Genomic DNA, 16,089 nt, shown 5'->3' on the forward strand with positions numbered 1-16,089 from the left:
ATAACAAATGAAGAGCTTTCAAACATGAATATACATTGTTGTAGTCAAACATCTCGAATATATGAAAATATTCTTTCTTTGATGATTTATGTGGCACCGGTCATTTTCTGTTTCCTGTACAGGAGGGCTAATTAGACAGGGACCTGCAATTTATTGCTGATTCCGAACAGCAGCCTTTTTTTATACTCATTGAGAGGTTGTTGCACTAACCCCTTGATGTGGGACACCCTCCGGTAGCAATCTTTTTCTGTGGTCATGCCACCGTATCTGTTGTACTCCTGTGTCAGGAAAGTTTCTGACGAGAACCAACAGGGTATCAAACTTGTGACACCTCTAAACATCCTGTGGTACTTAAGGCGAGTTAATCGATCTTATCGACCTGGGCTATCGCACCCAATATATAATTTTTCTTAAAGGCCCCAATATATATAAGTGTTTGGCTAATTTGTTACATTGACACAATCCTATGCAATAAAGGCTGTATTAAAAGTGGTAAGTAAAAAAACAACCAAGGAAAAATACAATAAATATAGTTTTATTTTTTTTATACAAACAGCTGCTCAGTGAGGGCAAACTTCACAAAAAACTTGTAATACAGTACAATATATATTTTTTTTCTAGCTCATTAGAAACTCATGTCACATGTGAATTTTTCAGAAACATTCTGAATGTTCAGCCAGAATATTTCTTATTTGTAATAAATATGGGTATTCAGTTTTTCCTTCCAGCATGAAAATGATGTAACAAAACACAGCATAAAAAAAACATGTTTGATTAAATAAACATAATGAGATTCATTTTTATTATACACTGAGAAAACACTTTATTTTTCTATCAGATATATCTACTTGTATTTATTACAATCCAACTGGAAGATACATGTAAATAACAAACTGAAAAAAGTTGAAAAACAAAAACAATATTCATTTCTACACCACCATCTCAGGAATATGACCAAAGTTTTTGGTTGAAAAAAAAATGCCCATTTGTCAAACAGCCAACAAGAATCAATTCAAGCTTTGCCATAACCAAAATTTAGTAAATTGAATGTTGACCCTGTAGAGAAAATATTTTATGTACAAATCTTTCATCAGTGAATGGAATTAAAGCTAGTAGAGTAATAAACCTTTTATAGAACTCAATTTTTTTTAAAAATATGGTTTGTCAGGATTGGTTATGAACTTTGGAATATAATTAGACTGGCCTTTGTATTTGGAAAATTTATCATGCTATAGCATATAAACACTGTGATGATGTACCAAAGAGAGATTGTCTGGGCATTAGTACTGAGATAAACTTCCAAAAGAAAAGTTGTTGGTCTCCACAAGGAAACAAACCCTGGTCCTCTTGCCGTCTGGGCAAGCAGGCCATCTGATACACAAGGGACACAACTCCTCTTACCGAGTAAACACATATAGTAGTGTGATGGGCTGAGTGGATACATGTTGCAACCTCCCTTTAGTTTAACTTCAGCGAATTTCATCTATGTGTACTAATATCCGAAAATCTCTTTCTTTGATTTGTTTGTAAACCGGAAAATTAACATCGTTCTTCCCATACTGATTGTTTTTAGATCACCCACATCAAAGTTGTCATGAGCTTTTTCTTAGAAAGTTTTTTTAAATTTATTTTATTGAATCAATAAAATGGAGTACTTTTCTCTACTTTTGCCTTTTTTTTACAGATCTACAGCCTGGTTGATTTATTATCTTCAGCGAAAACATTTTGAAGTTCCACATACCAAGATGTTGTGCTTTCATTAATGCAACTGCCATATAAAATTACTTATCTATCTCATTCTAGAAGTCTACAGAATTCCAGAAGTCACATAGTCCCAGTTTGACCAATTAGAAAACAGTATCTTGGATGAAGTGATCAGAATCTAGGTGTCTCTTACTTTGTGGATGGAGCATTCAATGTAGGGATTCCTCACAGCATGACCGACAAGAATTCTTTTAAAATTTAGTTCAAAATGGCAAAAAAGAAAAATTGGGTTTCTTGCTATAGGGTTGCTCTAAAGCAGTGTTTCTCAAGAACCAGGCCCTGACATTCGTCAAACTGGGCTATGATTGATTCATAGTTTTATTTTTTTCTCCATGTTTTTCTCGTTAGTCATGTGCATGACCAGGCCCTCCACTCACAGAAAAAAAAAAAAACAACCGGGATGCAGGCTTCTCAAAAATTGAAAATCACTGCTATAAAGGGTAGGAACAGGGGTGGGGGTTTACATTGAGCAGCTTTTGGACTTTTTTTAATGGATTGGCAAAAGAAAGCAAAAGAAAAATGAAGTGCTCAATTCTATTGATTCATTAAATAAAGAAATTAAAAAATCCCTCTAGGAACAGGCTGGCACCATAAAGTACAAATTTCAAATCAATAACACACTGAAAAACACACCTACACACATAATAAATTAAAGTTAAAAACTTAGTTGAAATTAATTTAGTCATTGTATGTATAACAATGGACCACTGGAACAAATCAAAAAAGCAATAAACAAAAAAAAATTTGATTATTTGACTGATTCAATGCCAGGCAAGTACTTCATAAATGTGATTGTTTATCACTGTTTATTTTTTAATATGTGAAGTGTTTGAAATGAGCCTGAGATGTATGTAACTGTTTAACTGAAGAAAAACTTTTTGATGTGAACAATCTGTGATTTTAAAAAATTTAAGTAAATCAAAGTTGGTTGAAAATGTCACACATACAAATGGTATTGTCCTTTTTTACATCAACAGATCAAAGCATCACTGATACTAAACAAGATGTTGTTTTCTGGGTTATGGGAGTCCCTTCATTATGCTTGAGTTTCCAAATGAAGTAAATGAACTACGGAAATGACGAGACTGGCTGAATGGTAGAAAAATCGGACGGACATTGGATTTTTCAGTTCTAAGATCTTCCGGAATAGAAAGAGAAGGTGTTCGATTGACAGGCATCCAATCAGAGGTACCTCCTGTTTGTTCAGATCTGCCAGGTCTCCAAGGGTAACCTCTACAAGGTAATTGCCTGTATTCAGCGTGAAAACCTGTTGAGGCTTCACTGAGATCAGTTTCAAATTTTACTACAATTTCATTTGGTTCACCAATAGGAAAATCCAGTTTTTCTGTAAAAAGGAAGAAAAAACAATTCAAACGTTGTTTTGTGAAATAATAATGAAATAAAGATATGTCAATAATCACAAATTTTTTTAAATATTCCAGTATGACTTCAATGTCTGGATGAAGCTTAATTAACCCATGAATTTATAAATAATTGCCATTATGAGTTACTACCATTCAACTTACATTGTTTTTGAACTGAGAGAAATTTCTACTGGTTTTCAATTATTGTACTGAAATTTATAGTTGATTTGAACTCTCAGTTATACAAAATATTCAAAAGACATTTACTTATTTGACGTTTCAATTCTGATCCACAATATCTTTTGTCAGCAATAAGAACAAAGTCCTTTGAACAACCAGCTGACTGTTGAAGATGGAAATCATGGAAATATATCTCTATTCCACAGAAGCCACTTGCTCTCTCCACATGGTAAGAACACTTCAGGTTATTCATATAATTATCGGGATAGTCAGGACTTGTTATGTGACCCCTGTTATCTTTCAGGCAATGACTACACATAGCAGGTGGTGGTGTAGCTGAAATATTAAATTTCATCAATCTTGAAGCCAACTATTAATGAGCTTATATTTGACATTACTTAAGTCAAAACTGAATTATTAAAAAGACATTTTATGAAAACTTATATAAATTTTCATTTTTATATATATACACACACACACACACACACATATATATATATGGTGTCTATAATTAATTGCATGTTCTGAGCTGTCCGCACATCCTTAATAACCTACCAGAAAATCATGAAATTAAAGAAACATGTCAATGAAAGGATGAGAAGAATTTTCAGTCTCTTTTGAAGACAGGAAATCTCTGTATAGTTTTGGTAGGAAATTACTGTGTTTGTAAATGGGTTACACACATATAAGCAAAGCATGTTCTTGTTCAATTACAGAAGTGAGAAGGAAAATAGTTCTGAGCTGGAGATGTTGGATACCTTGCTATGAAGTCTGAGCAGTTAAGTCACATGTTTGCAAAACTTAGCATGTGCATCAAAATTTGCACTTGCATAGAAAACATCTTCTAGTATGCCAGGAATGTGCATGTACGGTTAAGAAGTAGTGATGGTGGCTAGTGTCAAAACTGTATTTTTCTGTTTTTTGGCCCTCTATTTCTTTGTTACCTTTTCATTAAGATATTGCAAAAGCAATCTGATAAATAATTAAGACTAGACCAGTAATTCCCAACGCGGGCGTTAATGCCCCCGGAAACGATTAAATGTTCCAGGGGGGGTGGGTAGAAGCTACGGGTATAACATAGGGTGGGTCCTACGGGTTAGATTGCATTGGGGGAAATGGGAGAAAAATTTCTGAAGAAGGGAGCGATGGGACAAAAAAGGTTGGGAAACTATGCTGTGCCAACTTAGCCTATGATAGCCAACTTTTTTATAGACATTTAACCAAAAACTCCTGATCAGAAACTTATGGTCAGAAGCAAAAACTGATTCTACTTATAGACACATGAAGGAGGAGACAAGAAGAAAAACTTCTGAAAGATTAACTTTCAATTGATTTTTTTAGTACACTAGGCAGCCAAATATCCGGAACTTATTCTTAAATTTTTTTTCGCAACGTGTCTTTTAGATATTTGTTTCCAAAAGGTTATCTGTAAAAAGTTGAGAAAGAGTCAGTGTATTGTATTTTAGAAAAAACATGAATTATGAAGAAAATATAGTCAGCAACTTCAAAACAGCAAAGACAGTCTTAAGTTTCCTTGAATTCTGATCAAGCAGCTCTAGGGTAAGCACTAATTCAAAATTACTGTCATAGACATTTTAAGTATTCAAAAGCACATTTAAAGCCCCTGTGTGTATATTCCAGTTCATCTCAACTCAGATTATATAATTTTCCACAATTTAGTGAATAACAATGTTGAAACCATCCATTTCATTGAATTAGAGTTCAACTGTATTAATGTTTCATGTAGTAAGATGCATACTTTTATGTACAGTGTTGTGAAAAAGTGTAAAAAACCAAATTAAATTATTGTATTTACCTGGTTTCCATGTTGACTCTTTTGGCACACATTCTGTAACTTGCTGGACTTTAATGGCAAAACCAGGTCTAGATGTTCCTTTGTCAGAATGAAATACGAACATCTTCATAGGTATGTCAAAATTTATGGTTTCTGTTGGTGATTAGAACATGATGTTTCAGATGAAAGCAACAAAAACATTTAAAACTGACAATTTTTCATAAAATACATTTCACATTAAATTTTTTTTCAGAATTCAAATCATCAATAGTTTTTCGTCAATATGCGTAAACATACTTAATATAACTATGAATAATTGAATACAATGCTTATAGATAACTGTATTTGTAAGTAATAAGTTTAGAATACAATTTAGGATTAAAAAATTTACTAACAATTCAATTCTGAAGCTTCGTGCATATTACGTTCAAAGGCTTGAGCACAATATACCCCTTTATAAATGAAATCATGCACCCAACAAAAGACAAAAATATAATTTTTACACTTGCCCAGCTATCAAACTATATGAATTATGCAATTATCTTCTATTCAGATATATTATTCGATGTTGTTAGCAGTCAAACCTTGGTATAATGTCTACAACTCTTATATAATGCCACTCTGTTTATAACCTCAGTCTTTGAAGATCCCTGTCAGCATAATTAGCAAAATTGAGCTTACTTGCTATCAAGTCACTCCATGCTCATGGAGTAATTTTTATTCAGTCTTCACTATATTAGACTTATGCTGTATAAAGCTGGAGATAGATTAAGTTAAAAAAAATTGTATACAATAAAAAAGAAGTTAATTTTTTATCATATACATTCAACTTACTCGAGTAGCCAGATTGTAACTGGCCACAGACTTTCTTGTATCCCAAATCTAAGTAGTCATAGCTACAATCTGGGCCATCTTCAACATCGAAATGAGCAAACCATAGTTCTAATGCACAAACATTATCAGATGATGGATAAATCATATATGTGCAGTTGACATTATGAGGGTAGTCATCAGGAAAATTTGGACTTCTGATAGAAAACTCACGGGCATTGTAAGTTTGGTCACAAGATGGTGAAGGTGTAACAGGAGGCTTTTCAGGTTCAATTTCTGCAATGGGAAAAATTTCAGCACAAATATCAATGAATACATCTACAAACAGTATATACTTAACATTTTCAAACCACAAGCAAAAGAATAAGAATGAGCATAAATAAACTTAACCCCAACTTTGTTAAAAAATTAAATAACTATTTTTCCTAAAAATTATGGTAAACATAGTGAATCTGATATTTCATCTCATATTCGTCAGTTGTGATTAGTTAGAGAAATATTGCATATGTGTGGAGATACATATGTATACAAATGCTATGTCCATTAACGAACTGATAGAAAAACAGATAAGTTCTCTTCAGTGTGATCTTCACTCTGAACAAATTTTATTTCATCATAAATGGTTAATCATTTAAATGCAAATCAACAGCATCCAGATTGAGTTACCTTAAAGCTATGGCTCTAAGAAACATTTAAAAAATATTGAATAAGTGCATCACCTGCTGGTTTTTTAGGAAGTTCACAGCCTGTGAGTTGATGAACCTGAATTGAGAATCCAGATCTTTGTAGAACATGGTCAGAACGAAATTTCAACTGCATATTATCTTCGGTAAAATGAAGTTTCACTAAATATAACAAAATCAAGAAGATGAACTTTTATTAATGCTTATGTTAAGAAATTGGAATCTGTTGAATAAAAGTTTCATTACATTCGAACTCCATTATAGTGTCCCCACCGATTTCACATCAAATCCACTTAGCACCAGAAATTTTCGGGGAAAAAAATCTTCCCTTTCTAGGATTTACACATGCTAAACTGTGATTCAATATAATGCCAAACTTGTAATAGTGCCAAAATTCCGCAAAATAAATGTTGCTGTTAAATTGCGGGTTGACTGCATATACATAAGAAACACACTCAATAAATATCCATCATCAGCAGCATGATATTTAAATTTATTTCCTGAATGAAACAAATGCAAAACTTAATAGATGGCTTATACAATGAGATTTATATATAGGTGGTTATGAATATTATGAATGGTTATTCAATCATATGCAATGTTATCTGTAATAAAAACACAGAGTTTTACGAAATACAATGAAAATAAAATTACCTGCATAGCCTTTAGGTAGTTGACCACACATTTTGCCTTCTTTACCAACTTCCAGAAAATCTCCAGAACAGTCGCCATCAGTTTTTCCTTCCATATCAAAACTAAGCACAATAAGTTCTATGCTGCATACAGAAGGATTCATTTTCTGAATAGTATAATAGCAAGTTGCATTCACTGGGTAATCTTCTGGATACAGAGGGCTGTGTAAGACAAATTTCTCGGCATCAAATGATTGGCTGCAATTCGTTGAGGCTAGACACAATGAACGTAATAGTGTGAATATCATACACTCATCATTGCTTCAATATAACAAATTAAATTTTGCTAATGATTTAGATACATTCAACAACAGAAGTTTTTTTTATAAATGAACTCAGGCAATATATTCAGTAAACGAGACAGATAAATACAGAACTAGTGTTACCCAATCGTGGTTTGGCATCACAATCCTCATGCTGTTTAACAAGAATAGAAAAACCAGGTCCAGATATAACATCGTTGGAATGAAAAATTATACTAGCCACATTATCTTTGAACTGAAATTTCCCTAGATAATGAAAACAAATGAATACAAATGCATTGAATAAGTTTGCAGTTGATAATTTGAATTTGTCTAAATCATGAAACAACACAATATGACCACAAATGGAGTACCTTCTATGGAGTACTCCCATAACATTGAAAGTTGAAAGTCCACTGACATAGCAATAGTATGATGTTATAGTGGGAAACAAGCTGAGATGAAATTCAAGGCATTTTGATTATCATCATTATAGTTCTGAATTCAATCATATCGCAATTATGAAATAGTTGTATATCAGTGTTTTTATGCACATGGAAGGGGAAAAATAAGCTTAACCACAGTAAAACCTTGATAAGTCATCACTCCCGTTTATGAAAAATTATGGCGGTTTAAGCAGAGCAATGACTTAAAGGAAGTGCTGCCAATTTTGATGTGCATTAGTTAGAAAAACTGTTTAAATTCAAATATAACATTTAATCAAAATAGAAATTAAAATCAGAATATTAACAAAATTTAGATTACAAAAAAAAGTTTAAAAAATTATTTTAAACTTTTCAAGCTTTGATAGTATTTAACTTAATATGGTAAAATACACTGGTACACTTATGATTTATACTAGTAATTTTTAATTTAGACTAATAAGAGTAACTGTTTAGAACAGAACTATTACACATTAATTTTACATATGCATGACATTTAATTTCAGTGCTTGGAATTCTTCATCAGTAGTTCATGATACAAGTTTCAGGTAATCGCGAATACAGAGCCCACTTTTGACTTGAGGGGGGCCCCGGCAGGGAAAAGCAGATGCATTGAAAGTGTGGTATAAATATCAAATTTATCTAAGTTTTTAGCCAATGGTTCTATTAAAATACACATAATAAAGCACACGCCACTGAGGGGCAAATTACAACATAATTAGCTCTATACTGAACGACATAATAGCACATACATACTCTTAGTTTTGCTACGAATGGAACCACACATTTTCTCATCATCAATAAGCAAGAAATCATTAGCACATTCCTCATGGTCTTCTATTTCGAATGACAGAACTATAAGCTCAAAGCCACAGATATACTTATTTGTTTTCTTCACGATGAACTGACAATCAACAGAGTCAGGATAAGTTTCTGGGAATCCAGGGCTCTGTATCACAAACAACTCTTTATCAAATGTTTGATCACAGTTTGATGAAAGCATCGGTTCTATAATAAATGTGACAAAAATTATTTTTGTATACCTTTGAATACCAAAACATTATAGTCATAACAACATGTATGAAATACAACTCATCTGCTACAGTTCATATCCTAAGTCATACAGAATTACAGAACTAAGTCATACACATTATACAGAAACAAACTTCACCTCAAGTTGACACACATACATGCACGTTCCAACATGTACCAATTGGGAAGTTCTGCAGAGGAATGTGGACAAGTGTGATTTTGTAGTTCCTACCACTACTTAACCATACATGCACCTTGTACACATTCCTCTATGGAATTTCCAACAAATTGGTACATGCTGGAATGTGCGTTTTGAGTATATGTGTGTGGCTTTAATGTAGTTATGTTGTCAGAATTGTGCTTGTTTCGTGTTCTTGCTGGTGCTGTCATCTTCCAGTTTGATGAAAGCATCGGTTCTATAATAAATGTGACAAAAATTATTTTTGTATACCTTGTATTTTTGTATTTTTGTATTTTTGTATATCTTGAAGTAAAAATGGTAAATGCTTGAATTTTCATGTTATGTAAGTATTGTGTTGTAGAAGTTGTTGTGTAAGCATTATGCCTGCTCTCTGCAGAGAGATATTTTTAAATAAGAGACCAGCTTGCATTCATGCCATAAAGTTAGAAAACCACAGAAAACTAAAATCAGCCAGTTCCCGAAGAATAGACATTTGCTACACTTTAGACTTGGACTATAACACATATACTCTTTGGTTGAAGAAAGTCATTTTAAGTATACCGACAACAGTATTTATGCATTCTGATTTCAATAATATTTCACTAATACCGTTAGCTGGGGCGACTTGGATACATACTCTAATTTTTTATTCTAGATGATGCCATAGCCACAGTACATGAAATATGAAACAAAGAGATGATTCCAAGTCTGGGCACCAGAGTGAGCCTCCATGATTAAAAATGGTGCCCGAATCTCTTATAATTATCACATCTGGTACTACTTCACATTCATTTTTCTCCATTATAAGTTACAAAACAATTATCCTTGCATAAACAAATAACTAAAAATGTCTTCTTTCTAGTGGTGCAATTTTTAGAAAGAAATGCTAATTAATAAATGATGATTCCCCCGAATTAACAGCCCATGCAACAATATTTGCTCAATATAGACAATAAAGCTGGTCTTATCTGAAAAATTAATCTATTTTTTAATTTACAATTCTGAGCACAAAAGAGATGGATTGGTGGTAAACAAAAAAAGAATTATGACAGAGTAACAAAATTTGATCTTTCTCAGATTTTCTTACACTTACGACTTGATGGAATTGATGGTGGCTGTGGTTTCGGTGGTTGTTGTGGTGGCTGTGGCTCTGGCTTGCATGTTAGTTGTTCTCCTTTAATTAGAAAACCTGAGTGAGGAGTTGCAGCATCTGATCGAAAATACATGGATATCTCATCTGACGTGAAGATATATGCTCCTTGAAAGAGGGAAAAAAGTTGTATGAATTTTTTTGAATTTTCAATTCATTTATAGAAAATATAATAGGTACAATGGAATCTCGTTGATGGTCTTTTTTTTTTTAATCTTCTGACATGTTTGTAAAAGAGTCGCTTGCTAATAGGATCAGTTTTTCTCACATAAGAAATTTTTTATGTATACATTTCTTCACATCTCTTTAGAGGGCCATCATTTCAAGGAATTGATATTCTGAGGGATGATGGGTAACTCTCTGAGTGAGGTTATATGGTGGTTGACTAAATTTTAAAAAATAACCTGAACAGCTTTAATTTTAAGGTTTTTAGCACAATATCATGCATCTTTTGAATGAATTCTACTTTAGAAATGCCAGCATGAAACATATTTCGAATGCTGATAGCAGGATTGTTTCAAAATGATAAAAACTCTTAAGAGCAACAAGAACGTTTACAAAAAATACACCTCTAAGAGTAGATTTTTTTCTTACAGGATTTTCTAAAAAAAGAACCAAAATTATTGCTTCAATAAAAAGATGATAGCAAGAAATAGACAGAAAATAGCAAAATCAATGCAAATGAAACTCATACTGCAATGTACCGAATCTTTGCTACTCACTTATATCATCATCAGGCAAAGTTCCACAAATTCTCTTATTATTAATACTGAGATAATCAAATTGACAATCTTCACTCGTCTCCACGTCAAACTTGATGAATGTCAACTTGACCCAGCATATGTTTTCATGTGCTCTCATGATGATGTAACGACAATTCAAGCTATTTGGATAAGGACCAGGAAAATTCACACTCCTTATCTCAAAACTGACTTTCCTGAACATTCTGTCACAGTTCCTGTAATTAAATCCACTGTTAGGTTCGATAACTGGATAAGGAGGATGGTGTGCAGGTGCAAAGTGTGGATGATGAAGTGGATGTTCATAATCCTCTACAATATGTGGAGGGTAAACAAAATAATCTTCATCCGAAGGTGGCAAAGCGATAGAATCCGGTGGATCAGGTTCTCTTTCTGGAAGAGACATATCTTGCTGACGTTGTGGTAGTGATGGTTGCTTTCCAGGACAATCCAGTTGTGCTACCTTGATTACAAATCCTCTTCGGGTGTTTGCAGAATCAGAGTGGAACGTGAAGGTAGTCTGATAGTCATTGATATCAACAATTCCTACAATAGTAAAAAATATTTCACCAAAACTTGAACATGATTAATAATTAGTGAACAACAGATTTTTAACACAACAGCATATACCTATATATACATATATATATATTATACATTTATTAATAACATTTTATAAATGCATGACAATTTCTTCAAAATCATCGCATGGCAATCATTACACTCTCAATACTCAATGTACAGGCACAACATCAAACTGGCCATGACCCTCCATTAAACTAAATTAAGGAAGCATCACTTTGGTGAAAATCCCCTCATAAGACCAATATATCTCCCTCTCTTTGTGATTATTCCATCATTTTGGCCTAAAACCAAATGTTATGCCATGATCAGAAGAAAAGCAATTTTAGTGATCTAAATGAGAATAAGTACGGGAAATTTTCATACATTCACAATGTATTCTGATTTTTGATTAGTATGCCCATTGAAAGGTGTCTCAGAACTCTACCACCAAAATGAGAGGGGTGATTGCACACTTCAAAACAAACAACAATAGAATTATGGTCACAAATCACACTTTTGGTAAGTGCATTGGAAAGGGAAACAGACTATATATCTTCCTCCATAATTGTCTGTGACTGAGAGGATGAAATTTGTCTATAACTCATGTTGTGAGCAAGGTTGACATATTTTGGAGACTCCTCACATGGGAAATGCACATATTTTCCTGGGCAACGGCCCTTTGTAACATTGCAAAAATTATTCATTTTCACAAATAATATATCACCCCTCTCATTTTGCCAGTAGAATTTTGAGCATTGTGATTGCAAGGCCAAAAGTTCAGTCATTTCATGTACTCCGAAACTACTCTAATATTCCAAATCTTTCTAATAGGCTAATAAAAGCATAACCTAGTTTAGAACTGGCTCTAAATGAAGGCTGTAGCATGAAGGTTTTTTCCAAATCCATAACTAGGCTGGGGCAACCAAGGCATTGCTCCAGGGACCAACCCCCACGAAAAATGTACACACTTATTTTGCATAATAATTCCTCCTTCAGAGGGGGGTGGGTCGTAAAAAAGAGTCTGCCCTGGGGTTCAGAGAAGGCATGCTGTGCTCTGGTGCTTCTGCCACTAAAATTTCATTCAAATATGAACTGGTCTAACCAGAGAGCGAAATGTAAATCACTCAGACTGCATCATGATGCCTTTTCATCCCAGAAAAACCATTGTGTCCAATGTACCTCAAGCTCACCTGCCACCCGGGAGCAAGGCCTCATGTGCCGCTCCTAAAAACTTCTGGTTGGAGGCAGAAAAGCTTTTGCCTTGAGGACTCTGTGACAAACCTGATTTTTTATTCCTCCAAAAGCTACACACAATTGTTTATTAAACAAAATACACTTGACCAAATGTCATGCTTTTGATTGAAAATTGCCCCATTTGAGGTCTAGAGTAATTTTACCATTCTTAACAGCTAATTTTCTCCCCATTACAGCTCTTATTGATCGTTGAATTTAATTTGTCTCAAGTTTTTAACATAGAGCTGTATCTTGTTAACACAAAAATACCTGTTTTTGGGGTCCCTGAAACAAGGCAGAAACTGGGGGAGTGTGAGGAGCTTCTGGTGCTCTAGGTCCTGAACAACTGAGAGCCCAGATTCTTTCCTTGCCTTTAATGACTGCTTGAAAAATTACTCACCAAAATGCACCTTTGCCTCCTGTGATAGAGTCTATTCTTGTTTCTGGTATTATGCCTTAGGCCTTGTTTGCTCCCTCAAGTTTTCTCAACATCTTGATCTGAAGAAATGGTTCAATAGAGTGACGGCATGTGGTTTTTTGTGAATTATCATTCTTCGAAAATCTTAAAAATTTATGTATCAAAACAAAAGCCTAAGCTGCTGCCCCCTTACAATCTGCCACCTGAGTACACCACACTTCTGGCACCCTCGCTTAGGCTGTATCTGCATCGAGTAACCATTATATGTAATGTAATTACAGTCTGTTCTTGCACCAAAGGTTGAATGCATATTTATAAAATTGATTGTATGAATCAGTGGTAAACATAATGCTCAGCTAATATGTACATTCTGGATATTTTTCTTAACAAAATAAATAAGGGGAATACTGTTATATGAATAAAAAAATATATATTCTGACAAGTAAGCATCATAATGCTATTTTTCACGTACTAACAGAGTTTCCTTTCACAGTCCCACACAATCGCTGACCATCGATTTGGAAATAATCATATTCACAATCTTTACTAGCCTCAACATCAAATGAGTCAAATGTCAGTTGGAGCTTGCATATTCTGTCACTGATTCTGCGAATAGTGTAGCGGCAGTCAACATTCTCTGGATAGCTGTTTGGAAAACCTGGGCTGATAATTTGAAATTTAAGGGAAGCATACAGGCGATTGCAAGAAGGAATGTAAATGTCTTTTGAAGGTCGCTTTGGTTTTGGAGATCTGCCTGAAAAGAAGAAATTAAGTGGACATGATTCCATATGTAATAAAACAAGTTATTACAAAATAACTGAATTTAAAAATCTTGAAACATTAATCAAAATTTATTGAAGATTTAACCAGAACTCGTGAAAGTTACCATAAAACCTAATCACACTAATTTTTTAAACACAAGATTGAAATATATTTTCATAATTTGTCCAGTTTAAAAATATTACAACATAAAGTGAAAAGATAGTAAGTAATTTCAGAAACAATAAAATTTACCAGTGTCTGGTGAGCATGACATCTGCTTGAAAGTTGCATAGAAGCCTTTGTCCTCGATTGTGCTGTCAGATCTGAAATACAGCGTGATTTCCCTTGGAGTACCATAAAATGTAACGGTTCCTGATGGTTAAACAAGAAAGAAACACAAAACATAAAAAATTGTGAACAACACAAAAAAAGACATTTGATGCTAAATTATAATTAAAATTTAATGAATGTTAATGTTGTTATGCACATGAAAAAATACACTGTGTAACATGAGATGGAATTTTAGTAACACAACCAATGACATACTTGACTGACTTAATAGATGTGGTCCACAGTATCTTATTTTGTTTATTTCGAGGTAGTCTTGGTTACAAAGGGAGCTATCAGTATGTAAACTGAACTCAAGGAAATTCAAAGACAAGCGACAGTAGCCTGGCTGAGCAACAAATGTGTACGAACAATTAGTCTCTGGAGGGTATCGATGTGGGAATAATGGACTACTTATGGTACCACTGATGTTACTGAACTTTTTTTCACAGGATTCTAAAAAGAAAAAAAAATCAAGTTCTTATTAATTTTTTTTTCAAAACAAAGGTCTCTAAACATTTTTTAAACAATGGAGTGGAATAATAAACATTATTACATTTATAATCTTTTTTACGAAACTAAAGGGGAGAAAAATGAAGAGTTTAAGACTAAATGCTTGGGAAAATTTAAATGTGAATGAAACTTTTTATAAGTAATAGGATTAGAAAAATTTCATAATTAATGCATAAACACACACACATGTTGAAATTTTCTATTTACATCCAATGACAGATAATTCTCATGATTACTGAGAAGTTAAACTCCCTTGAAAGAATGTGAATACAAACGTTAAAAGGTAAAATTTCATGTAAAAAAAATAAGAAAAAAAAATGTGATCAATCAGAAAAAATGCTAAAAACTTTCATTTCCGTATGGTCTCCATGAATCAAATCTGAGTTAATAAATCAAGAGCTTTGCAGAGGAATCAGTGTTCATTGGTTAGAAAAATATCTGTCTCTGCTAAAATAAAACTAAAATTATCAATGTTATTTAAAGACACAAACTAAAAGAAAAATTCATACATAATAGATACTGGAGAAATATTTTCAACTTTGACATGATTTATACAAAATTGCAATTGCTTCATTGATGTTGAATTGCAGTCTAATATTATAGAAAAATTAATATATAGGCACAGCTATTCCATCTAAATGGTATTATTAAACTTTTTGAAAACATCAAGCTATATAAAGAATATTTTTAATAGCAAGAGTTCCACATAATCTCTATAATTCATATGATAAGCGTTGAAGTTACCAGGAACTGGAGCTACTTGACTGCAGTCAACCTGAGTGACTTGAAGAAAAAAACCTGGTCTAGCAGTTGCTCCATCAGAACGGAATCGAAATGACATTTCTGAGGACTCAAATTTGATATTTCCTGTGAAAATGAAATAAATAATAAGTAAAATTAAAAAGTGGAAAGTTTTTTTTCAACACTAATAGTTTGATGAAACCAAATTATGTGAAATGACAAAACATGGAAAACCATAAATTTTGAAAAAAAAGTGTCATTCGGGACTATATTCTGCAGATTATTATTGGCCGATTGATGAACACTAGAAAATGAGCACAATGAACAGTTTTTTTCAAAATAAATCTCTCAATGTTGAAAAAACATTGAGTACTTATTACAAAATTATATTTAATTCATAAGGTATATCCAGCACCAAATTTAATGCAGTTCAA

At 33.1% G+C, this 16,089-nt stretch overlaps 1 protein-coding gene across 1 annotated transcript in view; it reads right to left on the reverse strand.

The window, feature by feature from the left end:
• Nucleotides 1–519: 519 nt before the first annotated feature.
• LOC149087093 (cubilin-like) overlaps nucleotides 520–16,089 on the reverse strand; it is a 55,899-nt gene continuing 40,329 nt past the window's right edge. The window contains exons 15-28 of the mRNA XM_089231342.1: nucleotides 15,659–15,781; nucleotides 14,621–14,857; nucleotides 14,327–14,446; nucleotides 13,785–14,066; nucleotides 11,080–11,643; nucleotides 10,301–10,465; nucleotides 8,751–9,002; nucleotides 7,696–7,818; nucleotides 7,272–7,523; nucleotides 6,654–6,779; nucleotides 5,938–6,210; nucleotides 5,125–5,256; nucleotides 3,396–3,644; nucleotides 520–3,109 (exon numbers count right to left, since the gene is read on the reverse strand). Coding sequence (XP_089087468.1) covers nucleotides 2,784–3,109; nucleotides 3,396–3,644; nucleotides 5,125–5,256; nucleotides 5,938–6,210; nucleotides 6,654–6,779; nucleotides 7,272–7,523; nucleotides 7,696–7,818; nucleotides 8,751–9,002; nucleotides 10,301–10,465; nucleotides 11,080–11,643; nucleotides 13,785–14,066; nucleotides 14,327–14,446; nucleotides 14,621–14,857; nucleotides 15,659–15,781 — 3,224 coding nt within the window. The 3' untranslated portion in view covers nucleotides 520–2,783. The remainder of the gene's footprint in view (nucleotides 3,110–3,395; nucleotides 3,645–5,124; nucleotides 5,257–5,937; nucleotides 6,211–6,653; nucleotides 6,780–7,271; nucleotides 7,524–7,695; nucleotides 7,819–8,750; nucleotides 9,003–10,300; nucleotides 10,466–11,079; nucleotides 11,644–13,784; nucleotides 14,067–14,326; nucleotides 14,447–14,620; nucleotides 14,858–15,658; nucleotides 15,782–16,089) is intronic.

The sequence above is a fragment of the Pholcus phalangioides genome, unplaced genomic scaffold (assembly GCF_987345545.1).
Source record: "Pholcus phalangioides strain wild (caught in Gottingen) unplaced genomic scaffold, Ppha-v1.0 ptg000004l_1, whole genome shotgun sequence".
Lineage (NCBI taxonomy): Eukaryota > Metazoa > Arthropoda > Arachnida > Araneae > Pholcidae > Pholcus > Pholcus phalangioides.